Here is a 27,147-nt window from a genome sequence, read left to right as displayed (position 1 = left end):
CCGTTAGCTTGATAGAGTTTATTCCATCCTCTCGCTTTCAAAAGATGTTTGTTTTTTTGGGCAAGATGTGTTTCTTGAAGACAGCAGAATGATGGCTCTTGCTTTTTGATCCAACTAGACAGCCTATGCCATTTAATTGGAGAGTTAAGTCCATTGATATTGAGGGTTAGGATTGAGAGATATTTATTAGTTCCTACCATTTTTAAAAGCTTTTATTAGGGCCTGTGTCTTGACAGTTCTTGTGGTCCTTATATGGTATGCTGTTTAGGTGCCAGTTCTTTCCCTATATTGCATTTATTTTGGTTTTCTGTGTGTAGAACATCTCTGAGAATTTTCTGTAGTGTTGGTTTTGTTGCGACCTGTTGTTGCAGCTTTTCCCTGGAATGGAATGCTTTTATTGTTCCCTCAGTTATGAATGAGAGCTTAGCTGGGTACAGTATTCTTGGTTGGTAGTTATTTGACTTAAGGGCATGACATATATGCTTCCAGTCACTTCTTGCTTGCATGGTCTCTGCTGAGTAATCTGGGGTTATTCTGATTGGTTTGCCTTTATAGGTTACTGAACCCTTTTCCCTGGCTGCCTTTAGGATCCTGTCTTTGGTCTCTATTGATCCAGTTCGGATTACAATGTGGCGGTGGGATGTTCTTTTCTGGTCAGGTCTGTTTGGGGTTCTAAAAGCTTTTTGTATCTGGATGGGCCTGCCCTTCTGGATATTTGGGAAATTCTCTGAGATGAGTCCCTGAAGTATATTTCCAATACCATTGACCTCTTTCTCCAGACCCTCCTCAATACTAATTATCATTAAATTAGGCTTCCTAATTGTATCTTGGACCTCCTGAAGCGCTCTCTCATATTTCCTAGATTTGGATTGATTCATTTTCTGTTTTATCTCTATAACAACTAAATTATCTTCAGCCCCGGAAATTCTCTCTTCTGCATTGTCTCCTACTACCATAGCTATCTACTTTATTTTTCATCTCCCTTGCTTCTAATTGCTCATTTTTGATGCCTTGCATCTCTTCTTTTAGATCATGTATGGATTTATTTAGCTCCTTGATTTCCATTTGAGTGGTTAGCTCAGTAGCTTTATTTTCTTTGGACATTTGTTGGAGTTCGGTCACCTTTTTATTTGTGGATTCTATGAATTCATCCATTTTTCTTTGAAAAACCTTTATTCTGGCCTCCTTTATGGCTTCTTCTTTTTCAGTTGTCACCTTGTTTATGGTTTCCTCTTGTTTAGCTATGGCTTCCTCCTTTATCTCTTTCTTTATATTTTCACATTTTCATTAATGATGTTTATCAATTGCATTTGTATACCACTTGGAAGACTCTCCTCTGGGTTTGCCAGTGACTATTCCATTGTCTGTTTATATTGGGTGGGTGATGTTATTCCTTGATTTGACATTTTTCTTGAGTTTCTTGTTCTGCCCATTTGAAAATGGGAGCAAGATTAATACTAAACACGATTATAGTTTTTCAGATATAACCAACCTAGACCTCTGTAGCTGGCAGACACTAGATGTTCACAAGTTTTGATTGGTGTTATCAGTCTTTCTTTTTGTGCACTTACAGACCAGTCTAATACAACCAATGATAAACGATTTATGACCAAAACAATAAGCCTCTCAATCCAATCTCTATTGTGTTTAAGTCCCTCTGAACCTAGAGTATAATTGAACACCTAGATATACAGTATTGCTCAACAGCCATCAAGTGTAGATCCATGCATTATAAGGGTTGAAAGATGAACAGAGGACCAGAGATAGAAAAATAGAATGAGAGAGATCAGGGGAGGTACAAGAGGATAAACGTAGGAGTGTAAGATTATTATAGTAATGTACAAAAGGTATAGTGTAAGGATAACTGACCTAAGTTGGTAAGTAAGTAGCGTATTTGAGTACAAAGTTTGGAAAGTATTAGATAAAACTTATGTGTTGCTACACGACTAGCTCTCAGCCCAACCAGTGGCCTCACACTGGGCCGTGGGATGGATCTGCGAGCTTCAGTCTGAGTGCGGTGGGCAGACGTTTTCCTGTGCTGCTTCCAGAGGCGGCCCCCAGCCAAGGGTCTGGGGTTTGAGAGTTTCCAGGGGCTCTCAGCAGGACCAGCAGGAGACTGCTCTGTTCCCAGAGGTGGGGCCCAGCTGAAGACTTGGGCTCCAAGGGCGGAGCCTCGCCTTTCTAATTCTCAGAAGGCAAGCTTGGCTGCTGGTTGGCCCTTCAGATCCCTGCTGTGTTTCCACTGCTTTGTCAGAGAGTCTGTGACTGTGGCGGGTCCCTCGGTGCTGTCTTGCTCAAGATTCCCAGCTGGAGGATGCCCTGCTCAAGATTTGAGGGGGACAGATGCTGGCTCCTATTTTCCCTCACACCCCACCCGCTGTTTTAAGGCAGGGACTCAGAGCCATCCACTCTCCAGATCCAGTGGCCTGGGACAGGAACCTATTGTGTGGGTGGGAGCTGGGACAGCTCCACTTCCCCTGGTGGGGTGCTGGGTCTTAGTGTAGCCTGCCTGTCAGTCTCCAGTCAATGGCCTGAGGGAGGGGGCTGTTGAGGGAAGGGACAGGATTCTAAATTCCTTGCTCCCCTGCTCCTGCCAGTCTTTCTCATGCGGGGTGGAGGGGTCTGAGTTAAGTTCTATTGCTTGGCACCAGCTCTGCTTTCCCGATGGGTTTGGGGACCCGCTGCACTACTCATGCCTCTGCGTTCTGTTTGTGGGTGTTCCACGGTGGTGGGGAGTCTTTCACTCCCCTCCGGTCTCCTCTGCCGCCTGTGTTCGGCGTCTGGGTTCCGCTGCTTGCTGTGCTGGTTCCACGTCTGGGTTCTGCTGCTTCTGCGGCTCGCTGGCCTGGTCCTGTGCTGGTTTCTGCAGCGGTCAGGGGCTGCCTGGCCCAGTGCCCTCCGCCTCCGCTTTTCGTGGCTTAGAGCCAGTGGCGAGGGGTCGGGGAGGGGTCCTTGCATTCCGAATTCTTTGAGAAAGTTGGATGTGAGCTTTATCTGGATTTCTTTTCCAGTTCGAGTCCTTCTCCGTTGCTTTTTTAGTTTGTTGTGGCTCTTGGGACTCCCTGGTCTCTCTTTTTGTGAGAGAGAGCTAGGCAGCATCCCTATTGTCTCGGCGCCATCTTCCATTCTCTCTTATGTCTAGGATTTTCCTAGCAGAGGTTACGATAGCTCAAATGTTATGTGCATATGGCCATATAGGATGAGGCGAAGGGAAATGAATTCTAGGATATATAAACAAAAAGTTTATTTTTGTGTTTGTTGATTTTAATGTACTATGTGAAGTTATTTTTTCTTTTTTTCTTCCATTATGGTTTATTTCATGTTGTTATTGTATGACTTTGGTACCTGGTGTATTGTATATACATTAATTTGTTTTTATTTGAAATAGGAAAGGGAAGAGGAAAAACAAGATGATTGGGAGGGGATTGGGGGAGGCAAAGTGGGAGAAAAACATGGAAACAGGTATCAATTTTTAAGAAGTAATATACCTACTAGCTGATGAATGTAACTATAACCCCTCTCTATATTAAAACAAAAACATGTAGGCAGGCTTAAGCAGAACACTGATGGCTCATACTTACAATCCTAGCTCCCAGGAGGCTGCTGAAATGTGAGGATAGTGGTCCCAAGCCAGCCCAGGCAGGAAAGTCCATGAGATATTTATCTCCAATTAAGGACCAAAAAGCCAGAAATGAAGCTGGGAATGAAGTGGTAGAGTGCCAGGCCTGAAGAAAAAAATCTAAGGGACAGTACCTAGGATCCTCAGTTCAAGACCCAGTATCAGCACATATATGAAAATACAGACTTAAACTGTAACCCCTTTGTATATCACTTTTATATTAACAATTTTAAAAATACAGGTTTGGCTAGGTGCCAGTAGCTCACACCTGTAATCAGGAGACTGAGAGCTGAGGCTTGCGGTTTGAAACCAGCCTAGGCAGGAAAATCTGTGAGCTAATCAATCTTTTTTTAAAAAAAATCTTGCCAGTCTTGGGGTTTGAACTCAGGGCCTAGGCACTGTCTTTGAGCTTTCTCAAGGCTAGCACTCTACCACTTGAGCCACAGCACCACTACCAGCTTTACCTGTATGTTATTCAAACACTCTATCACTAGGCCTTACTCCTGACCCAATTAATTGTTTTAATTTTTAAGCCGGAAATAGAGCTATGGCTTAAGTGCTAGAGTGCTAGTTTTGAGTAAATAGCTAGAGATAGCACCTAGGTCCTGAGTTCGAGCCATAGGACTGTGTGCGCATGCACACACACACACACAGGTTTGAATAATGTAAATAATGTTTTGGTAGTACTGAGATTTGAATTCAACTCAGACTTGAGCATACCAGGGAAGTACTCTACCACCTGAGCCACACTCCAGCCCTAAAAAGTTTTATTTTTTAGCTTGTTTTGGGTTTTTGTCTTTCTGCACCCAACACTAGAATGAAGGGTCCATGAGGGAAACTAATTTTATTTTCACTTTACTATCTACTGGTTGGTCCAGAACTTGAGAACTACAGCATATGTTATGAACTCAATAAGTATTGAAAGATCAAAGAGATAGCCATCAAACAACAAATATATACACAGTACCATGCCCAAGCCATGAGTCCTTGTTTCTGCCACCCTCATCAGTTGGAGAATCAGTTCAGCTCTTATCAACTTTGCCATTTGGGGCATATTCACAGCTGACTCTAAGTTTCTCCTTTGGCTGTCTCCTGACTAGGTGGCTGTTATGCAAGTAGAACTCACTGCTCTTCAACCACAACTCATCCTCACCTCTGAGGAGACAGCGAAGATGATGGTGAAGATTGAAGAGGAGACCAAACAAGCTGATGCCAAGAAGTTGCTGGTGCAGGCAGATGAGAAAGAAGCCAATGCATCTGCTGCTGTGGCTCAAGCAATCAAGGTATGAAGAACTAAGGAGAAAGGGAGGGAAAGATGTTCAGAAATGTGCACAGTTGTGCCCATGTTGCAAATGAGACAATTGGGTAGCTATTTCATAGCTAGGAAGTGAGGAAGTGAGTGTTTTGGCACCTGGCTGCCTCCAAGAAGCACTGGTGTCTCTATAGGTCCATCAGTCAAAGCTGAGAAGACACAACAGGATCTAATCTCATCCAGTGCCACTATCTCCTCATTTACTGTACTCAGCTCACACTGCCTTCCTGGTTACTCCTTTTACCACTGTGCTTTTGCATAGTATGCATTTCCTTTTAGGTTTTCTGGTGGTTAATTGACCCTGAAACTCTTATCTCCAATTAATTACTAGAAAAGGGGAGATGGAGCTATGGCTCAAGGGGAAGGGTAGTAGCCTTGAGCTGAAGAGCTCAGGGACAGCGCCCAGGCCCAGAGTTCAAGCCTTATGACTCACAAAAAAAATCTGAGGTATCAATATCTGAGTTAGATGGCATTGGTGAAATTTCAGTGGTGAAATTCTCTCCCAGAGCTGTCTGTTAGCAGATTAGAGTCTAAGGCTAATGACACTTGATACAAGTCACTTGTCCTGATGTCCCTACATAGCAGCAAGAGAGTTCTTTTTACCAGCCCAGGTATGGGCTTGAGCAAGAAGTAGCCTGTATGGCTTTAGTCCTAACTAGATTCTGGTGTTTTTTTCTTAAAGTAGACAGGTTTTTTAGCTGGATTCTCTCCAATAAGTCCTGAGATCTGGCCTTTGTTGGATTTGAAGGAGGATCTGATCTCTGGTCTCGGAAGCTATAATAAATGCTCTGAACTATGAAGGCGTATTCACTCCTAGCCCTAATGACTTGGACAGAGGACAAATGGAGGCCATATAAGATACTGTGAGCCTGGTGCTTATACCTATAATCCTAGCTACCCAGCAGGCTGAGATCTGAGGACCAAGATTTGAAGCGAGGCTAGGGAAAAAAATGCATGTGAGGCTCTTAGCTACCAAAAAAGCTAGAAGTAGAGTTGTTGCTCAAATGGCAGAATACTAAGCCTTGAGCAACAAAGGTCAAGAACAGCATTCAGGCCCTGAGTTCAAGCAGCAGTACTGGTATGTGTGTGCGTGTGTGTGTGTGTGTGTGTGTGTGTGTGTGTGTGCGCGCGCGCGCGCGCACGTGCGTGCCCATGTGCAGTTTTGTTTGCCCAGGTTGGCTCCAAACCTCTTTTCAAGAAATCTAAGCCTCCTGAGTAGCTAGAGTTATACAGATGAGCCCCTGACACCTAGCTCCTGGCCAAGTTCTTAAAACCCTGTTTCAAAAACAAACTTTAAAATGGCTCAAATGGCAAACTGCGTGGCAAGCATGCTTATGATCTTGGGATCAATGTCCGGGAACATGCAAAACAAAAACAAAAACAATTAGACATTTCAGTCATCACTGGTCATGAATTTCTGCATTGCAGCCATCCATAACATTGAGTCACCACTGCCAGTGTGTGTTCCAGCTCATCCAAGTCCTGGCCAAATGTAAACTTGTTCCACCACTCTTGAGAGCAGTGTGGCAGTTCCTCAAAGACTAAACATAGAGCTCTTCTGTGACCCAGCAATCCACTCCTGGGCATTTACCCAAATGTCCAGAAACAAGGCCATACAAAATCTACCAGGACAACTATGTTCATTGTAGCATTATTCACCATAATTAAGATGTGGAACTAACCTAGATGCCCCTCCATAGATGAATGAATCAAAAAGATGTAGGGGCCAGGAGTTTGCCTAGTAGTAGAGTGCTTGCCGAGCATGCACAAAGACCGGGGTTTGATTCCTCACTACTACATACATAGAAAAAGCCAGAAGTGGTGTTGTGGCTTAAGTAGGTAGAGCTCTAACCTTGAGAAAGCCCAAGGTACCTAGACCCTGAGTTCAAGCTCCAGAACTGGCAAAAAGAAAAAGATGTGTATATGTACAATGGAGTTCTGTGCTTCTATCAGAAAGAATGACATTGCCCCATTTGTAAGGAGATGGAAAGACTTGGAAAAAAAATATTAAGTGAAGCAAGTCCGTCCCAAAGAACATAGGTTCCATGGTTTTTCTCATTTGTAGTAATTAGTATGCATCTAGCATACTAATTTTCCTAGCAGAGGAACACACTAGCTCAAAAGCTATGTACATATGGCCATATCGGAAGAGTGAAAGGACAGAGGATGAACCAGTGTAACAGGGATATTCGTAAGACCATATGTTAGAAATGAACCCTACAACCAGAGAGGCAGAAGGTAGGAAAATGGGAGAAAACTTGGGAAGCCGTAACAATGTTCAAGAAGTAATGAACCCATTACTGTAAGAATGTAACTGTAACCACTCCATACATCACTATGATTTAGAAAAAAATAATGTCCTGGCCAACCCATATCCCATACTTATAACACTGGCCTAGGCGCAATGTCTGCATCTTCCTCAGTTTCCTTATCAGTAAATGGGGAACTAAGGGAAAACCATGTGAGGCTCATAACATCTTTTGGAGCTCAAGGTGCCTGTCAGCTGTTCTCCAACACTGTTGTTCTTGCCCTCTACCATGTAGTGATAAAGGCCAGTTTCTTGCCACCTGTAGTGGTGGGGAGGGGACTGTACCAAGATTCTGCTGTATAGTGTCAGGGCAAAATGAGACATTAGTTGAATTAGCAGAGGGAAATGATCTGGTAATTCAGTTTATAGGAGATGGGACTCACTCCCTACTATGCCCATGCCCAGAGAAATAAATGGCCACCGTAGGTTATAATAAGAGTATTAAAGTTTAACACTATACCATCCCATTGTTAGTCCTGAACAATACAGGGAGCTGAAATAACTCACGGAGAAGAAGGTAGAAACCTGTGTTTGCTCTGAGATTTCTATGTGGATCAAAGTCCTTTCCTGAAGTATTCAGGGCTACAGTACTTCGTGTAAGGACTGCTAAGTTTCTGAACTTATCTGGAACTCCAGAAATGTCAGCATAGGAGTCCATGTATAGGGACTTAACTCTCCACTCAGCAGGGAGAGATGAGGGTTAAAGGTAGTTCCATTTGTTTAAAGATGAGTTTGATTGTTCAACTAGTGAGTCACTTTTTTTCCTCAGAAGTGAGGACAGACTTCCAGAATTACTGAAGATCTGGTTGCATTTCATCAGGGTACAAATAATCCATTCTCTCTCATAGCTCCTTACATCACTAATTTACAAATGCTATTTTTAATAAGAATTTTTATTTGCTTGGGGGATTTTGGGGGGAGGGCCAATACTAGGCATGGTTGCTGTTTGTTACCCTTCCTTCCTTCCTTCCTTCCTTCCTTCCTTCCTTCCTTCCTTCCTTCCTTCCTTCCTTCCTTCCTTCTCTCTCTTCCTTTCGTTTTCTTTTTTCTTAAAGTAGCAGTCTTGCTACTTGAGTCACAGTTGATTTCTGGACTTAAACTCTGGACTTGGACTCTGCCTTGAGTTATTTTTGCTCAAAGCTAGCACTCTATCACTTGAGTCACAGCACCACTTCTGGCTTTTACTTGATAGTTTATTGGAGATGAAAGTTTCATGGTGTTTTCCTGCCTGGGCTAGCTTTGAACTGCAATCTTTATATCTCAGTTTCCTGAGTAGCTAGGATTATAGATGTGGGCCACCAGTGCCCTGCTTAATAATAAGGTTTGAAACACAGAAACTTGTATCATAACACATTTGAGGGGCTGGGAATTTGGCCTAGTGGTAGAGTGCTTGCATAACATGCATGAAGACCCGGGTTCAATTCCTTAATACTACATACATTTACAAAAAAGAGGAAATAACACATGAAATAATTTTAATGAACTCAGCTGTAGCACCTTTTGAAGCTTCAGCTTCACAAATCTCCTTGTTCCTGTGAGTTTTATGTCAGCTTAATCAAAATTATAACATCACAAACAACTTTCCAAAGTGGTATATAATTAATCTCAATGACTATTCTAAGAGGTTCATCAGACATTAAAGCTTGTGCCCTCTTGCTCTTGTTGTCAGTGCTTCAGTATTCTAAGGAATTTCTCAATGGTCACATGTCAGTATCACCTTTGGAGGGCTACTTGTTATTGTTTCTTGGTTAGTTTTTATTTCTTTCTTAGCACTGGTCCTGGGGCTTTGAACTCAGGGCCTAGGTTCTGTCCCTCTCAGCTTTTTTTTTGTGCTCAAGGATAGCTCTCTCCCACTTGAGCCACAGATCCACTTCTGGTTCTTTGATAGTTAATTGGAGATAGAGTCTCACCAGCTTTCCTGCCGGGGCTCACTTAGAACTGAAATCTTCCAATCTCAGCCTCTAGAGTAGCTAGGATTATAGGTATGAGCCACTGGTACCCAGATTTCACCTATGGAGATTCTTTGTGAGGGTCATGGGGCTTGAACTCTGGGCCTGGGCACTGTCTCTGAGCTCTTCAGCTCAAGGCTACCACTTTACCCCTTGAACCACAGTGCCACTTCCTGTTTTCTAGAGATTAATTGAAGGTAAGAGACATATGCTTTAGTGCCCTGGCTGGCTTTGAACCACGATCCTCAGATCTTAGCCTCCAGAGTAGCTAGGATTACAGGCATGAGCTATCATATCTGGCTAATTTTTTTGTTTTGTTTTATTTTTTGGTCCACTGTGGGCCTTGAATGGAAGGCCTGGGCTCTGTCCCTGAGCTTTTTCACTCAAGGCTACCACTAAACCACTTAGAGCCATACCTTCACTTCTTGTTTTCTGACAGTTAACTAGAGGTAAGAGTCTCACAGACAGGTCACCTGCCCAGGCTGGCTTTGAACCTCTGTACTCAGATCTCAGCTTCTTGAATAACTAGGATTATAGGGATGAGCCACTAGTGCCTGGCTACCTTTGGGATTTTAAAAACCCAGATGAGCCAACAAGTGCCAATATGGCTCACATCTGTCTTCCTAGCTACTCAGGAAGCTGAGATGTGAGGATTATGGTTCCAAGCTAGACCAGGCAGGAAAGTCCATGAGACTCTTATCTTCACTTAGGAACCAAAAAAGACAGAAGTGGAGCAGCCATGGCTCAAGTGGTAGAGTGCTAACACTGAGCAAACAAAAGCATAGATAGTAAGTTGTATCCTCAGGACTGGCCCCAAAGCAAAAGACAAGAACAAAAACTATCAATCTGATGCAGAGATCTTGCCCATACTAAGTGAATCATAATCTCTGGGCATGGAGCCTGATCACAGGATATTATAAATGCTTCTCAATGATTCATACATATCCAGAAATTACAATCACTATTACAGATAATGTCACAATGAAAGCCTTTAAAAATGTGCCTGCTGTTGGGCTTGAACTCAGGATCTGGGTGCCTATCCCAGACCTTTTTCACTTAAGGCTAGTGCTCTACCACTTGAGCTACAGTGCCACTTCTGGCTTTCTCTGTGATTAATTGGAGATAAGAGTCTCATGGGCTTCCCTATATGGGCTGGCTTTGAGCCTTTTCTTTGTGGTAAGTCATGGGACTTGAGCTCTGGGTCTGGGCATTGTCCCTGAGCTCTTCAGCTCAAGGCTGCCACCCTACCTCCAGAGACACAGTGACACTTCCAGTTTTCTAGTGATTAATTGGAGTCTCATGGTCTTTAGTGCCTGGACTGGCTTTGAATGGCAGTCAGCCACCTTAGTAGCTAGTATTACAGGTGTGAACCACTATACGTGGCTTGGCTCTGAATCTTGATACTCAGATCTCAACTTCCTGAGAAGCTAGTATTATATCCATGATTCACTGGTGCATGGCTGAAAGAACTTTTTGAGTCACTTAGCAAACCAATTTGCTCCAAGGCTGAGCTAAAAGCCAGACTTTGTCCCTTAAGGAAAAAGGAGCAAAGTTGCCAGGCCAAAGTACATACGGATTGTAAGTTATTTGGCAAATTTGGAAAGTAATATGGAACTACTGATTCTGTGATGTCTTGGGCACTTGAGGGGGTTGAAATCCACTAAGTAGGCTGAGAGTTTGGCCTAGTGGTAGAGTGTTTGCTCAGCATGCATGAAGACCCAGGTTCAATTCCTCAATACGACATACATAGAAAAAGCTGCAAGTGATGTTATGGCTCAAGTGTTAGAGCTCTAGCCTTGAGAAAGCCAAGGACAATGTTCAGGCCCCAAGTTCAAGACCCAGAACTGGTAAATAAATAAATACACCTAGTAAACAGAGATGTGGCACCTAATCCTTAATATTCACTTTTAAATTATTCATAAAGTTATATAACTATCATTATTACCTAATTCTAGAATATTCTTACCAGCTCCAACAAAACAAAATTAGCAGTAACTCCTCATCCTCCTCTCCACAACATAAGACTGAGCTATATTTTGCCTCCATGGATTTACCCATTCTGCCTGTTTCATATAAATGAAACTAGATAACATAGCCTCCTTTGTCTGGCTTCTTTCTTTAAAGCAACAAAGGTTCATTTATAAGGTTCGTTCATATTGTATCAGGCACCAGCATTTCATTTTTTTAATAGCTGGATGATATTTCCTATATTTAAAATTAGCCAGCAATGGTTAACATATAATTATTTCCTTTTCCCTGATTTCAGTCCTTTTCTCAACTCTTACCCAGCTTCATACTCTGTGATTTCTACTCTCTAGCCCATCTCTGAACATATTTACTAACTTTCAACCTTATTCTACTCTTCATTTCTTTCATTGCTCTCTTCCTGTCACTGCTGAGTTTCATTCTTTACTCCATTCAGCATTCTCTTAATCAGTGAATTGGAAATTACCCACTTTATATCTCTTGGAAATTCATGAAAAACAACAACTACTACTAAATGCTTGTGCTGGGAGTGTAGCCTAGTGGTAGAGTGCTTGCCTAGCATGCACAAAGCCCTGGGTTTGATTCCTTGGTACCACATACACAGAAAAATCTGCAAGTGATGATGTGGCTCAAGTGTTAGAGGGAAAGACCAAGGACAGTGCCCAGGCCCTGAGTTCAAACCCCAGGACTGTAAAAACAAACAAACAAACAAAAAAAACAACAACAAAGAAAACCCGAAGTGCTTGATTTTTTTCTCCAGAGATAGAATTGTGGCTTTATTAAGTAAGGAAACAAAGGAATGAAAATTAAATAAGTTTCAATTCCAATTAACAGAATAGTGACCATGAACAAAAATCAGTAAGCATTCTGGATATGTCTAGGATTTTTCTTCCTTCCTTCCTTCTTTCCTTCCTTTTTCCTTTTTCCTTCCTTCCTTCCTTCCTCCTCCTCCTCCTCCTCCTCCTCCTCCTCCTCCTCCTCCTCCTCCTCCTCCTCCTCCTCCTCCTTCTTCTTCTTCTTCTTCTTCTTCTTCTTCTTCTTCTTCTTCTTCTTCTTCTTCTTCATTTATATGTCTGCCTGGGGTTTGAGTTCTAGGCCTGAGTGCTATCTTTGAGCTCAAGGCCAGCACTCTACTACTTGAGCCACAGTTCCACTCCCAGCTTTTTTTTTGTTTTAACTGGTGAACTGAGATGAGTCTCACAGAGTTTCTTGCCTTGGCTGGCTTCAAACCACTATCCTCAGATGTCAACCTCCTCAGTGTCTAGGATTATACAGGCATGAGCCACCAGTACTAAGCCTTTATTTCTTTTTAACTTTCACTGTTTAGGGAATTAGAAAATAGGAACCAACATACAATCAGGAAGAATTAATTTCTGGTGCTCTATGGACAGAAAAAGCTATACCAATTTATTAGAGATTTCAAATAATTGGAGTTTAAAATTCCCCAACACCTAGACACAGTCCAAAAGGAGAGGGATGCTAATGGTTCTGATCTGAGCAATGTTTGATTGCTCATGATTACAAATAAAGTGAATGCTCAGATACCTAGGATATCCAAAATCGATTGATTCTGCAGACATTAATGGTTGAGAGGAGGAGGGCCTCATCTTCGAAAGGCACAAAGCATCTCTATTCACAGGGCTCAAGCACTCATCGCTTTTTGTCCTTGTGTTGCACAGACTGAATGCGAGGGTGACCTGGCCGAGGCCATGCCAGCACTTGAAGCTGCACTTGCTGCACTTGACACTCTGAATCCAGCGGATATCTCACTGGTGAAGTCAATGCAGAACCCACCAGGCCCCGTCAAGTTGGTTATGGAGAGCATCTGTGTCATGAAGGGGCTGAGGCCAGAGAGGAAACCGGATCCCAGCGGCTCAGGTCACCACTCTTATCCCAGGCTGTTTTAGTTCAGGCCCTCAGATGGGGTGGCTGAGTTCTGGAGAAATTTACATACATGCGCATCCAAAGATCTTACTGGTTCTTCTCTACCAGCCTCTCACCTGTCAGTTGGGGAGAAAGGACAGATTATCTGTGGATAGAGATGACTTTAGTTAATATCGTAGCTAATAAATCATTGCAAAAAGCATAAGGAATATATCTCAAGGCCTGGTGTGTGACAAATACATGTGTACACATTCAAGAGACATGGAGACAGAATCAGAGACATTTACAGAGAAGAGACAGAGAGAGATAAAGAAGTCAAATGCTTGTGGCTCATGCCTGTAATACTAGCTACTCAAGAGGTTGAGATCTGATGATCAAAATTTGAAATCAAAGAGACTTTTTTTTGCCAGTCCTGGGGCTTGAATTCAGGGCCTGGACACTGTCCTTGAGCTTTCTCAAGACCATTGCTCTACCACTTAAGTCATAGCATCACTTCTGGCTTTGGTACTAAGGAATCAAACCCAGGGCTTTGTGCATGCTAGGAGCGCATGTTATCACTAGGCCATGCTTCGGCCCTCTATGGGACTCTTACCTCCAATTCACCACCATAAAAGCCAGAAGGGCACAGTTAAAGTGGTAGAGCACTGGCTTTGGACAAAAAAGCTAAGGGATAGTTCTCTGGCCCTGAGTTCAAGTCCAGGATTAGAATGCACATGCACATGTAAATGCACACACACATGAGAGATAGAGACAAAGTAAGAGAATGAGAAGTATAGAGATACAGACACCTAGATGGCCATGTAGGATTATGCATGCATGCACACATATATGTATGAGCATATACACATACACAAGCACACGCACACATACATATACACATCATGATCATGGGGAAGGGAAGAGGAAAAGGGGAGGGAGAGAAGGCAAAGACAGAAGAGACAGGGAGGAGAGGGGAGGATAGGGGAGGGTGAGGAGAAGAAGAAGAGTGGGAAGGGTAGAAGGGGAGGTAAAGGGGTAGAGAGGACAGGCAAGAAGAGGGGAAGAGAAGGACAAAAGAGAACAGGAAAGGAGAGGAGAAGAAACCAGGAGGGAAAGAAATTAGGATGGAGAAAGACAGAGGCTGGGAACAGAGAGTAAGAGTTAGATGCAGATAGACAGGAGAGAGACAGACAGAGGGGAAGAGAGAAACAGAAGGAAACAGAGACTGAGACAAAAATTCTGAGTAGGAAAGCAGTGAAGACAGACACATACATGTGGTGGAAAAGAAAGTCACTAAAAATGAAAGCTGCTTTTCTGAAACTATGACCTTACTTGCTCACATTTTCCATCATTGGAGTTCTGAGTTCCATCTAATCTGCCACTTGGATTTGGAAAAATGTATGTCAAACACATGCCCCCAGGGCTGGCTCCTATTTTCCTCTTTAATTTTGAGTAAGACCATGAAGTAGTAGTATTCCTTTAGTTTATATTTATCAACAACTAAATATCAGGTGATGTGCCAGATTCTGCAAATCATAAAACTTACAGTTTTGAGGGAGTAATTAATAATAGAAAGTAAATAATCCAGATGCATTGGCTCACACATGCAATTTTAGCTATTGAGGAGGCTGAGATCTAAGGATTATGGTTCAAAGCCAATCTGGGTAGAAAAGTCTGTGAGGCTCTTACTTTCAATACACCTCCAAAAAGCCAGAAATGAAGCTGCGGCTTAAGTGGTAGAGTATTACCTTTGGCAAAAAAAAAAAATTCAGGGACAGCTCTCAGACTTTGGACTCAAATACCCATACACACACACACACACACACACACACACACACACACACACACACACACGGAAAACAAAAACTGATTGATTACAATATAAAAGGAAATTATAGTAGATGATGAAAAATGGTCCCACTGGAAAGAGAAATCTAAGGAAACTTCTCAATGGAATTGGCTTGTAAAGTAAGCTGTGATTAGGTGTGGTGATCAAGCCTGTAAATCCAGCTCTTGAGAGGCCGAGACTGGAGCATCTCAAGTTTCGTAGTGGACTACATACCAAGATCCTGTCTGTAAACAAATTAAGTAAGACACAAAGTGTGGCCTGATCCAGCTAGATCTAGCTGCTTACATCACAAAAGGCTCATGGTAGAGCCTCACATAGGATCATGAAGAAAAGATCCTTCACCTCCCAAGTCCATATGGGCTCCCCAGACTCTGATGAAACTCTTGGATAGTAGCAACCCCTGTAGAAATTTACATTTCAATTAAAATGTCTTAATATAATCTAGTTTTCTTTCCTGTACCCAAACAGGGAAGATGATTGAAGATTTCTGGGGCGTTTCAAGAAAAATTCTTGGAGATCTGAAGTTTTTGGAAAGTCTTAAGACATATGACAAAGACAACATTCCTCCATTGATCATGAAACGGATTCGGGAAAGGTTTATTGATCATCCTGACTTCCAGCCAGCCGTCATTAAAAATGTATCATCGGCCTGTGAGGGGCTATGCAAGTGGGTGAGAGCCATGGAGGTATATGATCGTGTGGCTAAGGTGGTAGCTCCCAAAAGGGAGAGACTAAAGGAGGCTGAAGGGAAGCTAGATATCCAGATGGGAAAGCTGAATCAGAAACGGGCAGAGCTGAAATTGGTAGAAGATCGTCTTCAGGCCCTGAATGATGACTTTGAAGAGATGAATACAAAGAAAAAAGACTTAGAAGAAAACATTGAGATCTGTTCCCAAAAGCTCATCAGGGCAGAGAAACTGATCAGTGGTCTTGGTGGGGAGAAAGACAGATGGATTGAAGCTGCCCGGCAGCTGGGGTACCGCTATACTAATCTGACAGGGGACGTGTTGCTATCCTCTGGGACTGTGGCCTATCTGGGTGCCTTCACAGTGGATTATCGGGTGCAATGCCAAGAAGAATGGCTGGCCTACTGTAAGGAGAAGATCATTCCTGGCTCTGCGGAATTCAGCCTCAGCAACACATTAGGAGATCCTGTCAAAATCCGTGCCTGGCAGATTGCTGGGCTTCCTGTTGACTCTTTCTCCATTGATAACGGCATCATTGTGTCCAACTCCAGACGCTGGCCCTTAATGATTGACCCACAAGGACAGGCCAATAAGTGGGTCAAGAACATGGAAAAAGCAAATAAACTGTCCATCATCAAGTTCTCCGATAGTAACTACGTGAGAATCCTGGAAAATGCCCTGCAGTTTGGCACCCCTGTCTTACTAGAAAATATTGGAGAAGAAATTGATGCCTTTATTGAACCCATCTTACTCAAGGCAACATTCAAACAGCAAGGGGTTGAGTACATGAGGCTGGGTGAGAATATTATTGAATATTCCCGGGATTTTAAGTTATATATCACCACCCGCCTCAGGAACCCACATTACCTTCCTGAAGTCGCAGTGAAAGTCTGTCTCCTCAACTTTATGATCACCCCCTTGGGCCTCCAAGACCAACTCCTTGGCATTGTGGCAGCCAAGGAGAAACCAGAACTAGAAGAGAAAAAGAACCAGTTGATTGTAGAAAGTGCCCATAATAAGAAGCAACTGAAAGAAATTGAGGATAAGATCTTGGCAGTCTTATCCATGTCAGAAGGCAACATTCTTGAGGATGAAACTGCCATCAAAGTGCTGTCCTCCTCGAAAGAGCTCTCTGAAGAAATCTCTGAGAAACAGAAAATAGCTTCCATGACAGAAACGCAGATTGATGAGACTCGAATGGGCTACAAGCCAGTGGCTGTACACTCTGCCACCGTCTTTTTCTGTATCTCTGACTTGGCCAATATTGAGCCTATGTATCAATACTCCCTGACATGGTTCATCAACCTCTATGTACATTCTCTGGCTCACAGCCCGAAGAGCGACGAGCTAGAACTCCGCATCCAATACATCATTGATCATTTCACCTTGAGCATCTATAACAATGTGTGCCGCTCTTTATTTGAGAAGGATAAGCTGCTCTTCTCCTTTCTCTTGACCATCGGCATTATGAAAGAGAAAAACAAAATTAATGAGGAAATTTGGTACTTCCTTTTAACTGGAGGGATTGCTCTGGACAACCCTTTCCCTAATCCAGCTTCTGAATGGCTGTCTGAGAAGGCTTGGGCAGAGATTGTGCGTGCTTCCTCATTACCCAAAATGAGAGGCCTGATGGAACATTTTCAAGTAAGCACTGATGAATGGAAGCTTATCTATGACTCAGCCTGGCCCCACGAGGAGTTATTTCCTGGATCTTGGCAGTTTCTTGAAGGACTGGAGAGGATGGTAATCCTCCGATGCCTGCGGCCTGATAAGATGGTCCCTGCTGTGCGAGAGTTCATTGCTGACCACATGGGAAAGGTATACATTGAACCTCCCACTTTTGATCTCCAGGGATCCTACAATGATTCCAGTTGTTGTGCACCACTGATTTTTGTGTTGTCTCCAGGTGCAGACCCAATGGCTGGTAAGTACAGAATATTATAGAAGAAACATTGAGTGGATGGGTGACAGCAGTGTGCTTTTACTAGATCTCAAATGGCTTTAAAGGCTGAGCAATTTAATCATTTATTTGTTTATTTTTATTTCTTTATATTTTTTGATGGTTGTGGGCCTTGAACTCTGGGCCTGGGTGCTGTCCTTGAGCTCTTCAGCTCAAGGCTAGTGCTCTACCACTTGAGCCACAGCGCTGTCTCCAGTTTTCTGATGGTTAACTGCAGATAAGGCTTGAACCGAGATCGTCCGATCTCAGCCTTCTGAGGAGCTAGGATTACAAGCATGAACTCCCAGCACAGGCTTTTATTTATTTATTTTATATTGGTCTCCGGGCTTGAACTCAGGGCTTAAACACTATTTGGACAAGGCTAGTGCTCTACCACTTGAACCACATGTCTATATCTGGCTTTTTGGTGGTAAATGGGAGATAAATGTCTCACAAACTGCCTTTGAACTGCAATCCTCACATCTTAGCCTCCTGACTTTCTATTTTTATAAAGTTGAGATATAATCCATATATCTTTAAATTATCTACTTCTGGCTTTTGGGTGAACTGGAGATAGAAGTCTGGAGGACTTTCCTGCCCAGGCTGACTTCAAATCACAACCTTAGACCTGAGACTCCTAAGTAGCTAGGATTATAGGTGTGACCTACTGGTGCCTGACCTTAGTCTTTTATTTTCGAAGCACATACTTGCCTTAAACAACAAAGCAATTCCTTGTAATTCCTATTGCTGGAATTACAGGCATACCCTATATTTACATCATGCCCAGCTCAAAATAAGCAGTTGAGAGAGTCTGTAATGGATAAAAGGCAAATGAAAACTTTATTTTCCACCTAAAGGAGTTATCTTTTATTTTTGCCAGTCCTGTGGCTTGAACTCAGGGCGAAGTGCGAAGTGTAGCCTAGTGGTAGCATGCTTGCCTAGCGTGCACAAAGCCCCGGCTTTGATTCCTCAGTATCGCATACTCAGAAAAATCTGGAAGTGGTGCTGTGGCTCAAGTGGCAGAGCACAAGCCTTGATTTTAAGTGTCCAAGGACAGTGTCCAGCCTCTGAGTTCAAACCCCAGAACTGGCATGTGTGTGTATGTGCATGCATGCATACACTCCCACATGCATGTGCACATGCACACACACACATACACACAAGAATATTTGCTGGGCACTGGTGCTCACACCTGTAATCCTAGCTATTCAGGAGGCTGAGATCTGAGGGTCATGGTTCAAAGCCAGCCCATGCAGAAAATTCCATAAGACTCTCATTTTCAATTAACCAGCAAAAAACCAAAGGCAGAGATGTGTCATAAGTTACAGAGCACCAGCTTTGAGCACAAAAGCCAACTGTGAGCTCAAAGCTAGTTTTGGCATACACCTATAATCCAAGCACTTAGGAGACCGTGTCAGGAAGGGTGATAGCCTGGGGTACATAGTAAGACCTTTGTCTCAAAAAGAAAAAAAAAAGGATGGAAGGAAAGAAGAGAAGGAAAGGAGGAGGGAGGGAAGAAAGGAGGAAGGAAAGCCAGTGTGCTTCCAACAAAAAGGAGAGCCCGGCACAGTGGCTCACACCTGTAATACTAGTTACTCAGAAGGCTGAGATCTGAGGATCAAGGTTCAAAGCCAGCCCAGGCACAAAAAGACCTGAGATGCTTATCTCCAATTAACCCCAAGAAAATGTGAAGTGGTAGCCTTGAGCTGAAGAGCTCAGCGACAACGCTCAGGCAGAATTCAAGCCCCAAAACCCACAAAAAAAAAGAAAAACAAAAAGAAAAAGAAGGAGAGGTGACTGCAGCTTAGTCTGCTGTTTGTGCCCAATTTCTACAGCATTCTCAGGGAGACGTTTATTTGTTTTGTTTTATTTATTTATTTATCCCAATTTCTACAGCATTCTCAGGGAGACGTTTATTTTGTTTTATTTATTTATCTGTCATAGGACTTGAAATCTGGGCCTGGGCACTGCCCCTGAGCTCTTCAATTCAAGACTATTACCCTACCCCGTGAGCCACAATCACAGTACCACTTCTGGTTTTCTTGTGGTTAATTGGAGATAAGAGACTTTAGTGCCTGGGCTGACTTTGAACTGCCATCCTCAGATCTCAGCCTCCTGAGTACCTAGTATTACAAACGTAACACACACACACACACACACACACACACACACACACACACACACACACACATCTCCACATCAGAAGCCAGTAAGTTTCTTTCTGAATCTAAAATTGTAATGTACTTTTGTGTTGTTATGCTAATGAGATCTGAGCTAGCCAGTCATCACCCTCACCTCCACTTTTTTGCCAGTCCTGGGCTTGAACTCAGGGCCTGGGCTCTGTCCCAGAGCTTGTTTGTGATCAAGGGTAGTATTCTACCACTTGAGCCACAGAACCAATTCTAGCCTTTTCTGTTTATGTGGTATTGAGGAATCAAATCCAGGGCTTCTTGCATGCTGGGAAAGCACTCTGCTTTGAAAACACATTCCCAGCCTAGCTAGCCTCTTTCAAAAGCCCATTTTCTTCCTATCTCAGGTCTGCTGAAGTTTGCAGATGACCTTAACATGGGAGGTTCCAAAACACAGACCATCTCCCTCGGCCAAGGCCAAGGCCCTATTGCTGCCAAAATGATCGACTGTGCCATCAAAGATGGGACCTGGGTGGTCCTTCAGAATTGCCATTTGGCTACTAGCTGGATGCCTGCCCTGGAAAAGATCTGTGAGGAGGTGATTGTTCCAGAGAACACCAACGCCAGATTCAGGTGAGAGGCTTCCCATCACCCATCTGTCTTCAAGCGCCAGATATTATGTTGCAGTATGGGAATATTAAAATGGTAAGACACTGTCCTACCATTAACAGATTTTAGATGAATAACATTGATGTTGGGTCATACTGAACAAAAAAGATGGGGCCAGAAAAGGAACTGGAAAGTAAGGGAGGTGTAGAGGATGGATAATTACCTTGGATTTGGGCATATGTATAAGAATTTGTCAGCAAGAGGTACATCCTAATCAAAGGAACAGCATTTGCATATGTGTGTGTGTGTGTGTGTGTGTGTGTGTGTGTGTGTGTGTGTGTGTGTGCCTGGGTATCCATCCTGGAGCTTGAATTGAGGGTCTGGACACTGTCCCTGATCTATTTTTGCTCAAGGCTAACACTCTACCACTGGAGCCACAGTTCCACTTCTAGTTTTTTTGGTAGAGATTTGAGTCTTACAGACTTTCCTTCTCCAGGCTGGCTACAAAACATACATCTTCGGATCTCAGCCTCCTGAGTGGCTAGGATTATAGGTGTGAACAACTCTGCCACCTGTCTAGGAACAGCATTTTAAAAAGCAATGTGTGAAGCCAGGCGTGGTTAGCTCACACCTGTAATCCTAGCTACTCAGGAGACTGAGATCTGAGGATCAATGTTCAAAGCCAGTCTGGGCACTAAAGTCCTGAGACTCTTATATCCAATTAACCACTAGAAAGCTGAAAGTAGTGCTGTGGCTCCAGGGGTAGGGGGTAGCCTGAGCAAAAATAAATCAGATGGTATGGAGGAAAAGTGATAAAAGGGTAACTTTGGTGAAGTCCTGGATGCTTAGATGCACATGTTAAACTGTAGCCACCTTGCAGTCTTTTAAGAAAGACTGTAAAAGAAAAGAAAGAAAAAAGAAGAAAGGAAGGTAGGAAAGAAAGAAGGAGAAAAGGGGGGAGGAAGGGAGGAGAAAGGAAGAGAAGAAAGAAAAGGAAGAGAAAAAGGGAAGAAAAAGAAGGAAAGGAAGACAAATGGAAGGAAGCAAGTTGTTAGGGGAAGTGACAGCAGACACGTCAAGGAAGATTGCGTGTCAACAGTGGTATCTAGTTCCTCTATTCTGTATTCCTTGGGCTATTTGGTGTCTTTTAAATGTTATGAATTCCCTTATTCTAGATTCATTAGACTTATGAGGGGGGGAGCGGGGAGAGGAAGGGGGAGGGGGAGAGGAATGGGGAGGGGGAGAGAGACAGGGAAGGGCGGGAGGAAAGAGGAAGGAAGGAGAAGGGGAAGAAAGGGAGGGGAAGGGACAGGCGTAGGGAAAGAAAAAGGAATGGGGACAGGGGAAAGGGAAAGGGAAAAATAAAGGGAAAGGGAAAGGAAGAAAGGGCACCTAGTAATGAGCTACATTTACCTCTTGACCATCATCCATCTCTTTTACTAGCTGATTGTTTTGTTTGTTTCTTTGTCTGTCTTGGGGCTTTCTCAAGTTCTCTACCACTTGAGCCACAGCACCACTTCTGACTTTTTCTCTTTATGTGGTAGTGACGAACCGAACCCAGGGCTTTGTGCTTGCTAGGCAAGCACTCTACCACTAGACCACTCTCCCAGCCCCAACTCCCTGATGTTTTCCAGGTTTCTTCTAATGCATTTGGACCTTTTCTCCCTTGGACGCCATTGCCCATTATTTCTGCCTTCTCTGTGGTGAATAAATAGAAGTCTTACATCCTCTGTAGCTTTTACCCTTGCTTGGCACCCATTCTTCCCTTACCGAGAAGGCTGTAGGGATCTAGAGGGTGAAAACAATGCTTTTCTCACTCCAGTTACTCTTAACAGTGGTAAGGGGCTCAGAAATTCCAACGAGGGCCAAGAAGGGAGGGGTTTAGGAGCAGGGGATTTGGAGTAAGAGAATGCAAGCTCACTAGTGGCTTATTCTTGATAAACCAACCTGACCAACCATTGCCTTTGTTTCCCCTCCGGTAAAGGGGGCAGAAAGGTGAATCCCTCCTTGTAGGGATAAGAATTAAAGGAAATGAACTAACTCTTAGATATCTAGACCAGATAATGCACACTCCAGATGAATGAAAGGGGAGAAAAGTTTAATGCCAGGGAGACTGGCAGGCTGTCTCTATCTGGATTGACAGCAGCAGCGGCTGTAGAGTTAGGGAGACCTCTTCTTAAGGAGGAAGCCTGTAAGAAGATGGGAGACTGCATTGTGAATGGGAAGCAGGGTTAAGGTTAGTGGCCCAGTCAGGCCAGGGTGACCTTGAAAAGGACAGCCAGGCAGAACGCTGGCCACTGGATGTCCACCCTTGCAGAATGACTTCACCACAGCTAACATGAACGATTTATGATGGGCTAGATTCTAACGGTACTTAATAGTTGTTATTGTTTTAATTATTATTATTGTTACTTGATGTTATTGCTTTAAAATATCATTTATTGCATTCTTGTTCTTCTAGACTCTGGCTAACCAGCTATCCATCAGAGAAATTTCCAGTCAGCATTCTTCAGAATGGGATCAAAATGACCAATGAGCCCCCCAAAGGGCTCCGGGCTAACCTTTTGCGCTCCTATCTCAATGACCCCATCTCAGATATAATGTTTTTTCAAAGCTGCTTAAAGCCAGTGATATGGCAGAAGTTGTTGTTTGGCCTCTGCTTCTTCCATGCCATCGTTCAAGAGAGAAGGAACTTTGGACCTCTAGGTGAGCCATGACAATGTGTATGAGTTGCCTGGGAAAGATCACAGAGGGGTGTGTGTGTGTGTGTGTGTGTGTGTGTGTGTGTGTGTGTGTGTGTTTATAGGCATGTGTTCAGGCTTGCATTCAGATGGGGTGCTCAGGAAAATACAGTATATATTCTCTGCAGTATTGGGGATTTATTTATACTAAATGTTATATTACTTAAATGAAACTTTCACTCAGTGTTCTCTATTTTTATTTGCTAAATATGGTACCCCTATAAACTGGACAATGCCAAAGTTAAGGAAAGGAGTGATATTCCAAACTCAGTGAAGTTTGGAGGCTTTTCACTTTGTAATGTGTTTGTATATCTTAGGAACATTGACTATTCTTCAAGGAGTTGTCACCAAGTGACTTAAAATTCCTTAATAACCCAGGCACTAGTGGTTAATGTTTGTAATTGTAGCTACTCAGGAGGCTGAGATCTGAGGATCACAATTCAGAGCCAGCCTGGGCAAGAAAGTCACTGAGATGCTTATCTCTAATTCCTACCAAAAGCTGGAAGTGTTTCTGTGGCTCAAGTGGTAGAGCATTAGCCTTGAAACTAAAAGCTTAGGGACAGTGCCTAGGCTCTTGAGTTCAAGCTCTAGGACTACACAATAAAATACATTTTAAGGTAGTATTTTTACATATGTATAACAATGAAAAACAGAAACATACCTGGGACGTAGGACTGTGATTATCTTCTTTTTTGTGTGTGGGGGGAGCAGTCCCAGGGCTTGAACTCAGGGCCTGAGCACTGTCCTTGTGTTTTCAAGGCTACTGCTCTACCACTTAAAACCACAGCATCACTTCTAGCTTTTTCTATGTATGTGGTAAAAGAATCAAACCCTGGTCTTTGTGCATGCTAGGCAAGCACTCTACCACGAGGCCAAACTCCTGGCCCTTGGTCTGTGATTTTCAATGACAACAGCACATTTATTGATTAATATAATCTAGCCGATGAGTTAGATTTCACTAGGGCAAAAGATCATATTGTTAATTGAAATCCCCCTGTTATCCTAGTGTTAGATGATTTTTACCTGTGGCCTACCTTAGATTTGGGTTGAAGAGCTATACAGAGTGACAAGGTAGTCTTAATAGTTCTTTAGGTTAGATAAGTAGACAGATTGCCCTCACGATGAGTCTTTTTTTGTTTTTGTTTTTTCTTTTCGTGGGGCTTGAACTCTGGTCCTGGGTGCTGTACCCGAGCTCTTCAGCTCAAGGTTAGCACTCTACCACTTTGAGCCACAGTGCCACTTCTGGTTTTTCTGGTGGTTAACTGGAGATAAGAGTCTCACAGACTTTCGTGCCTGGACTGCCTCTGAATCGTGATCCTCAGATCTCAGCCTCCCGAGTAGCTAAGATTACAGGCATGAGCCACCAGCGCCAGGCATGATGAGTCTTCTTGAGTATCTACTTCCTTTCCTTCTGTCTTCATACTCTACACACCCCCTGTTAGCTCCACAGATCACATGACTTCCTTGAGGGTGAAGGGAGAACCATGCATCTACATTTCATGTATCCTATTTTCCTCAAAGTGCCAGACCTCCAGAAACCCAAGCCACAGTTTGACTCAGAATCAACCGCCCTATTGTGTCTTATTTTTCATCACATGCATTTTGTTTTAATTTTTTCACCTGAATGTGATTGTTCAGGAAGAAATCCAACCTCTCTGTTAAGTGATGGATTCACCATACCCCATAATCTTCTGTCTTATCCCAGACCTGGTGCACACATTTCTGTAGTTACTCAGCAGCAAAGGGAAATGCAAGTGGCAGTTTCCTTAAGGCTAGCCTGAAGTTTTGCCACAAATGGAAGGAGGGAAGTTATCCAAAGCAGATTTATTTTGTTGCCTGATCCCAGGTCTGCTCTTTGGCTGTACTTTGTTATTTTTGGAGCTCTGTGGATTATCACTGTCTTGTAGCCAGCCTAAATATTCTCATTCCACAAATCCCAGGATGTTAACATCTTCCTTAACAAATGGTGGAGGAGGGGGGACCACAAGAAAATTGATTTCAGAATGGATGTTTTTTTTTCAGGCAAAATGGCTCCCAGGTGGGCAGTAAATGGCAAGGCTACTAGTTTAGAGGGCTGAAAAAAGAGGATCTTGATCCATAATGACATTTAATTCCACCAGCTCAGTCTATCAAGTGAAAATTGAGAGTTTTTAGCACCAAAGCCTCTAATTCATCTGCGCTTCTTACAGGTTGGAATATTCCTTATGAATTTAATGAATCTGATCTAAGGATTAGCATGAGACAGATACAGATGTTTCTCAATGAGTACAAAGAAGTGCCATTTGAAGCTCTGACCTACCTGACAGGTAAATACTGGATAGAGAGCACTATTTTTTATTTTGCTCTTTTTCTTCTGTCTCTATTCACTTAAAAAATCACTCTTTCATTCAATCAACTAACATTGAATGCTGGATATTTCAAAGCATTATAAACAAGAAAATGAAGATTTATTCCCTAGAATCTGGGTGCTGGTGGCCTATGTCTGAAAATTCCAGTTACTTGGATGAGATCTGAGGATCAAGGTTTGAAGTCAGCCCTGTCAGTGAGACTCTTTTTTTTTTTTGCCAGTCCTGGGCTTGAGCTCAGGGCCTGAGCACTGTCCTTGGACTTTCTCAAGGCTAGAGCTCTACCACTTGAGCCTCAGCACCACTTCCGGCTTTTTAATATATATATATATATGTGGTACCGAGGAATCGAACCCGGGTATTCGTGCATGCTAGGCAAGCACTCTACCACTAGGACAAACTCCCAGCCCCCCTGTCAGTGAGACTCTTATCTTTAGTTAATCACCCCCAAAAAACTAGAAGTAGAATGTGGCTTAAGTGGCAGAGTGCTTGCCTTGAGCAAAAAGGCTCAGGGACAGCACCCAGGCCCTGAGTTCAAATCCTAGCACACACACGTGCACACACACACACACACACACACACACACACACACACACCATATATATATGCACCCTCTGGTCAAGTTTTATAAATGAAAGAAGTAAATAGAGTGGGCAGTAGGAAGGGAGGGATAGAGAAGCATCCCCTATAGAGGGATCCTTAGGTTTTGTTTGTTTGTCTGAGATAAGGGTTTGAACTTGGCATCTGATGCTTTAGCTCACTGGCTGATGCTCTAACACTTGAGCCACACTTCCTATCCCATGACTGTTTTGTATTACAACAATTCATCAGCAATTTGTTATTTGTCACTCAGTATAAATACTAGTACACAATGTAGAAGAATTTAGGTGTACAAAACATGATGCTGCCCTCGAGAAATACATAATGTAAATCTCAGAAACTGGACGTGAAATAGAGATGAAGGAAATTCAATGGCCAAAGATCAAATGTAGCTCAATGGAAAGAGAAGGACTTCTACAAGATCACACATAAATTTCCTCTTCAAGCACAGATGTTAAGGAGTTTGCCTGAGTCTCCTTTGCCAAAGTACCACACACTTTATACACATAATTGATGCATTGAATCTTTGAAGCTAAAGCACTCCATGTTTGTTAGTATACCCATTTTAAAGCTGAAGTAACTGAAGCTTTAGAGGTGTGATTTGAGCAATGGGAAATTTTAAATTGATTTTTAAAATATTAAGCAATCATACAAAGGGGCTTCAGTTCAATATGTCAGTTAATGGAACTGTGCATCTTGGTGTCACCCCTTCCATCATTCCCCTCCATTCTCCCGCCCCCAATGCCACCCATCACAACTTATGTGCTTCCATTTTCACACCTGTATGTTGACTACAATGACTGTATTTTCCAGCCTTTGTTCTCTTTGACCCCCATGTGAAATTTGGTAATTGTCTAGTGATGTTTTGGTTTTTACAACAAGTATGTGTGTGATATACTACTGATATCTAAAGGGTAGAGGCTTGAACTCAGGTCCTGGATATTGTCCCTTAGTTTTTATAGCCCAAGGATGTTGTTCTACCACTTGAACCACAGCTCCACTTCTGCCTTTTTGTTGATTAATTGGACATAAGTATCTAATGAACTTTCTTCCTGTCTGGGCTGGCTTAAAACTTTGATCCTCAGATCTTAGCCTTCTGAGTAGCTAGAAATGTAGGTGTGAGCCATGGGGGCCTAATGTACTAGAAACATTCTTTAATGCACAGGAGAGACTGCTACAATACAGAACTATTCCATGTACCATGTTAATATG

General features: G+C 43.0%; 1 protein-coding gene across 1 annotated transcript in view; it reads left to right on the top strand.

Moving 5' to 3' along the window:
- Dnah3 (dynein axonemal heavy chain 3) overlaps positions 1-27,147 on the top strand; it is a 180,918-nt gene that overhangs the window by 141,068 nt on the left and 12,703 nt on the right. Inside the window, exons 50-55 of the mRNA XM_090357818.1 lie at positions 4,720-4,902; positions 12,854-13,052; positions 15,355-17,496; positions 20,048-20,273; positions 22,711-22,955; positions 25,180-25,296. Coding sequence (XP_090213944.1) covers positions 4,720-4,902; positions 12,854-13,052; positions 15,355-17,496; positions 20,048-20,273; positions 22,711-22,955; positions 25,180-25,296 — 3,112 coding nt within the window. The remainder of the gene's footprint in view (positions 1-4,719; positions 4,903-12,853; positions 13,053-15,354; positions 17,497-20,047; positions 20,274-22,710; positions 22,956-25,179; positions 25,297-27,147) is intronic.

Source organism: Megascapheus bottae, chromosome 25, assembly GCF_031878675.1.
Source record: "Megascapheus bottae isolate mThoBot1 chromosome 25, mThoBot2.hap1, whole genome shotgun sequence".
In the NCBI taxonomy this organism is placed as follows: domain Eukaryota; kingdom Metazoa; phylum Chordata; class Mammalia; order Rodentia; family Geomyidae; genus Megascapheus; species Megascapheus bottae.
This window is presented reverse-complemented; position numbering and strand designations above follow the sequence as displayed.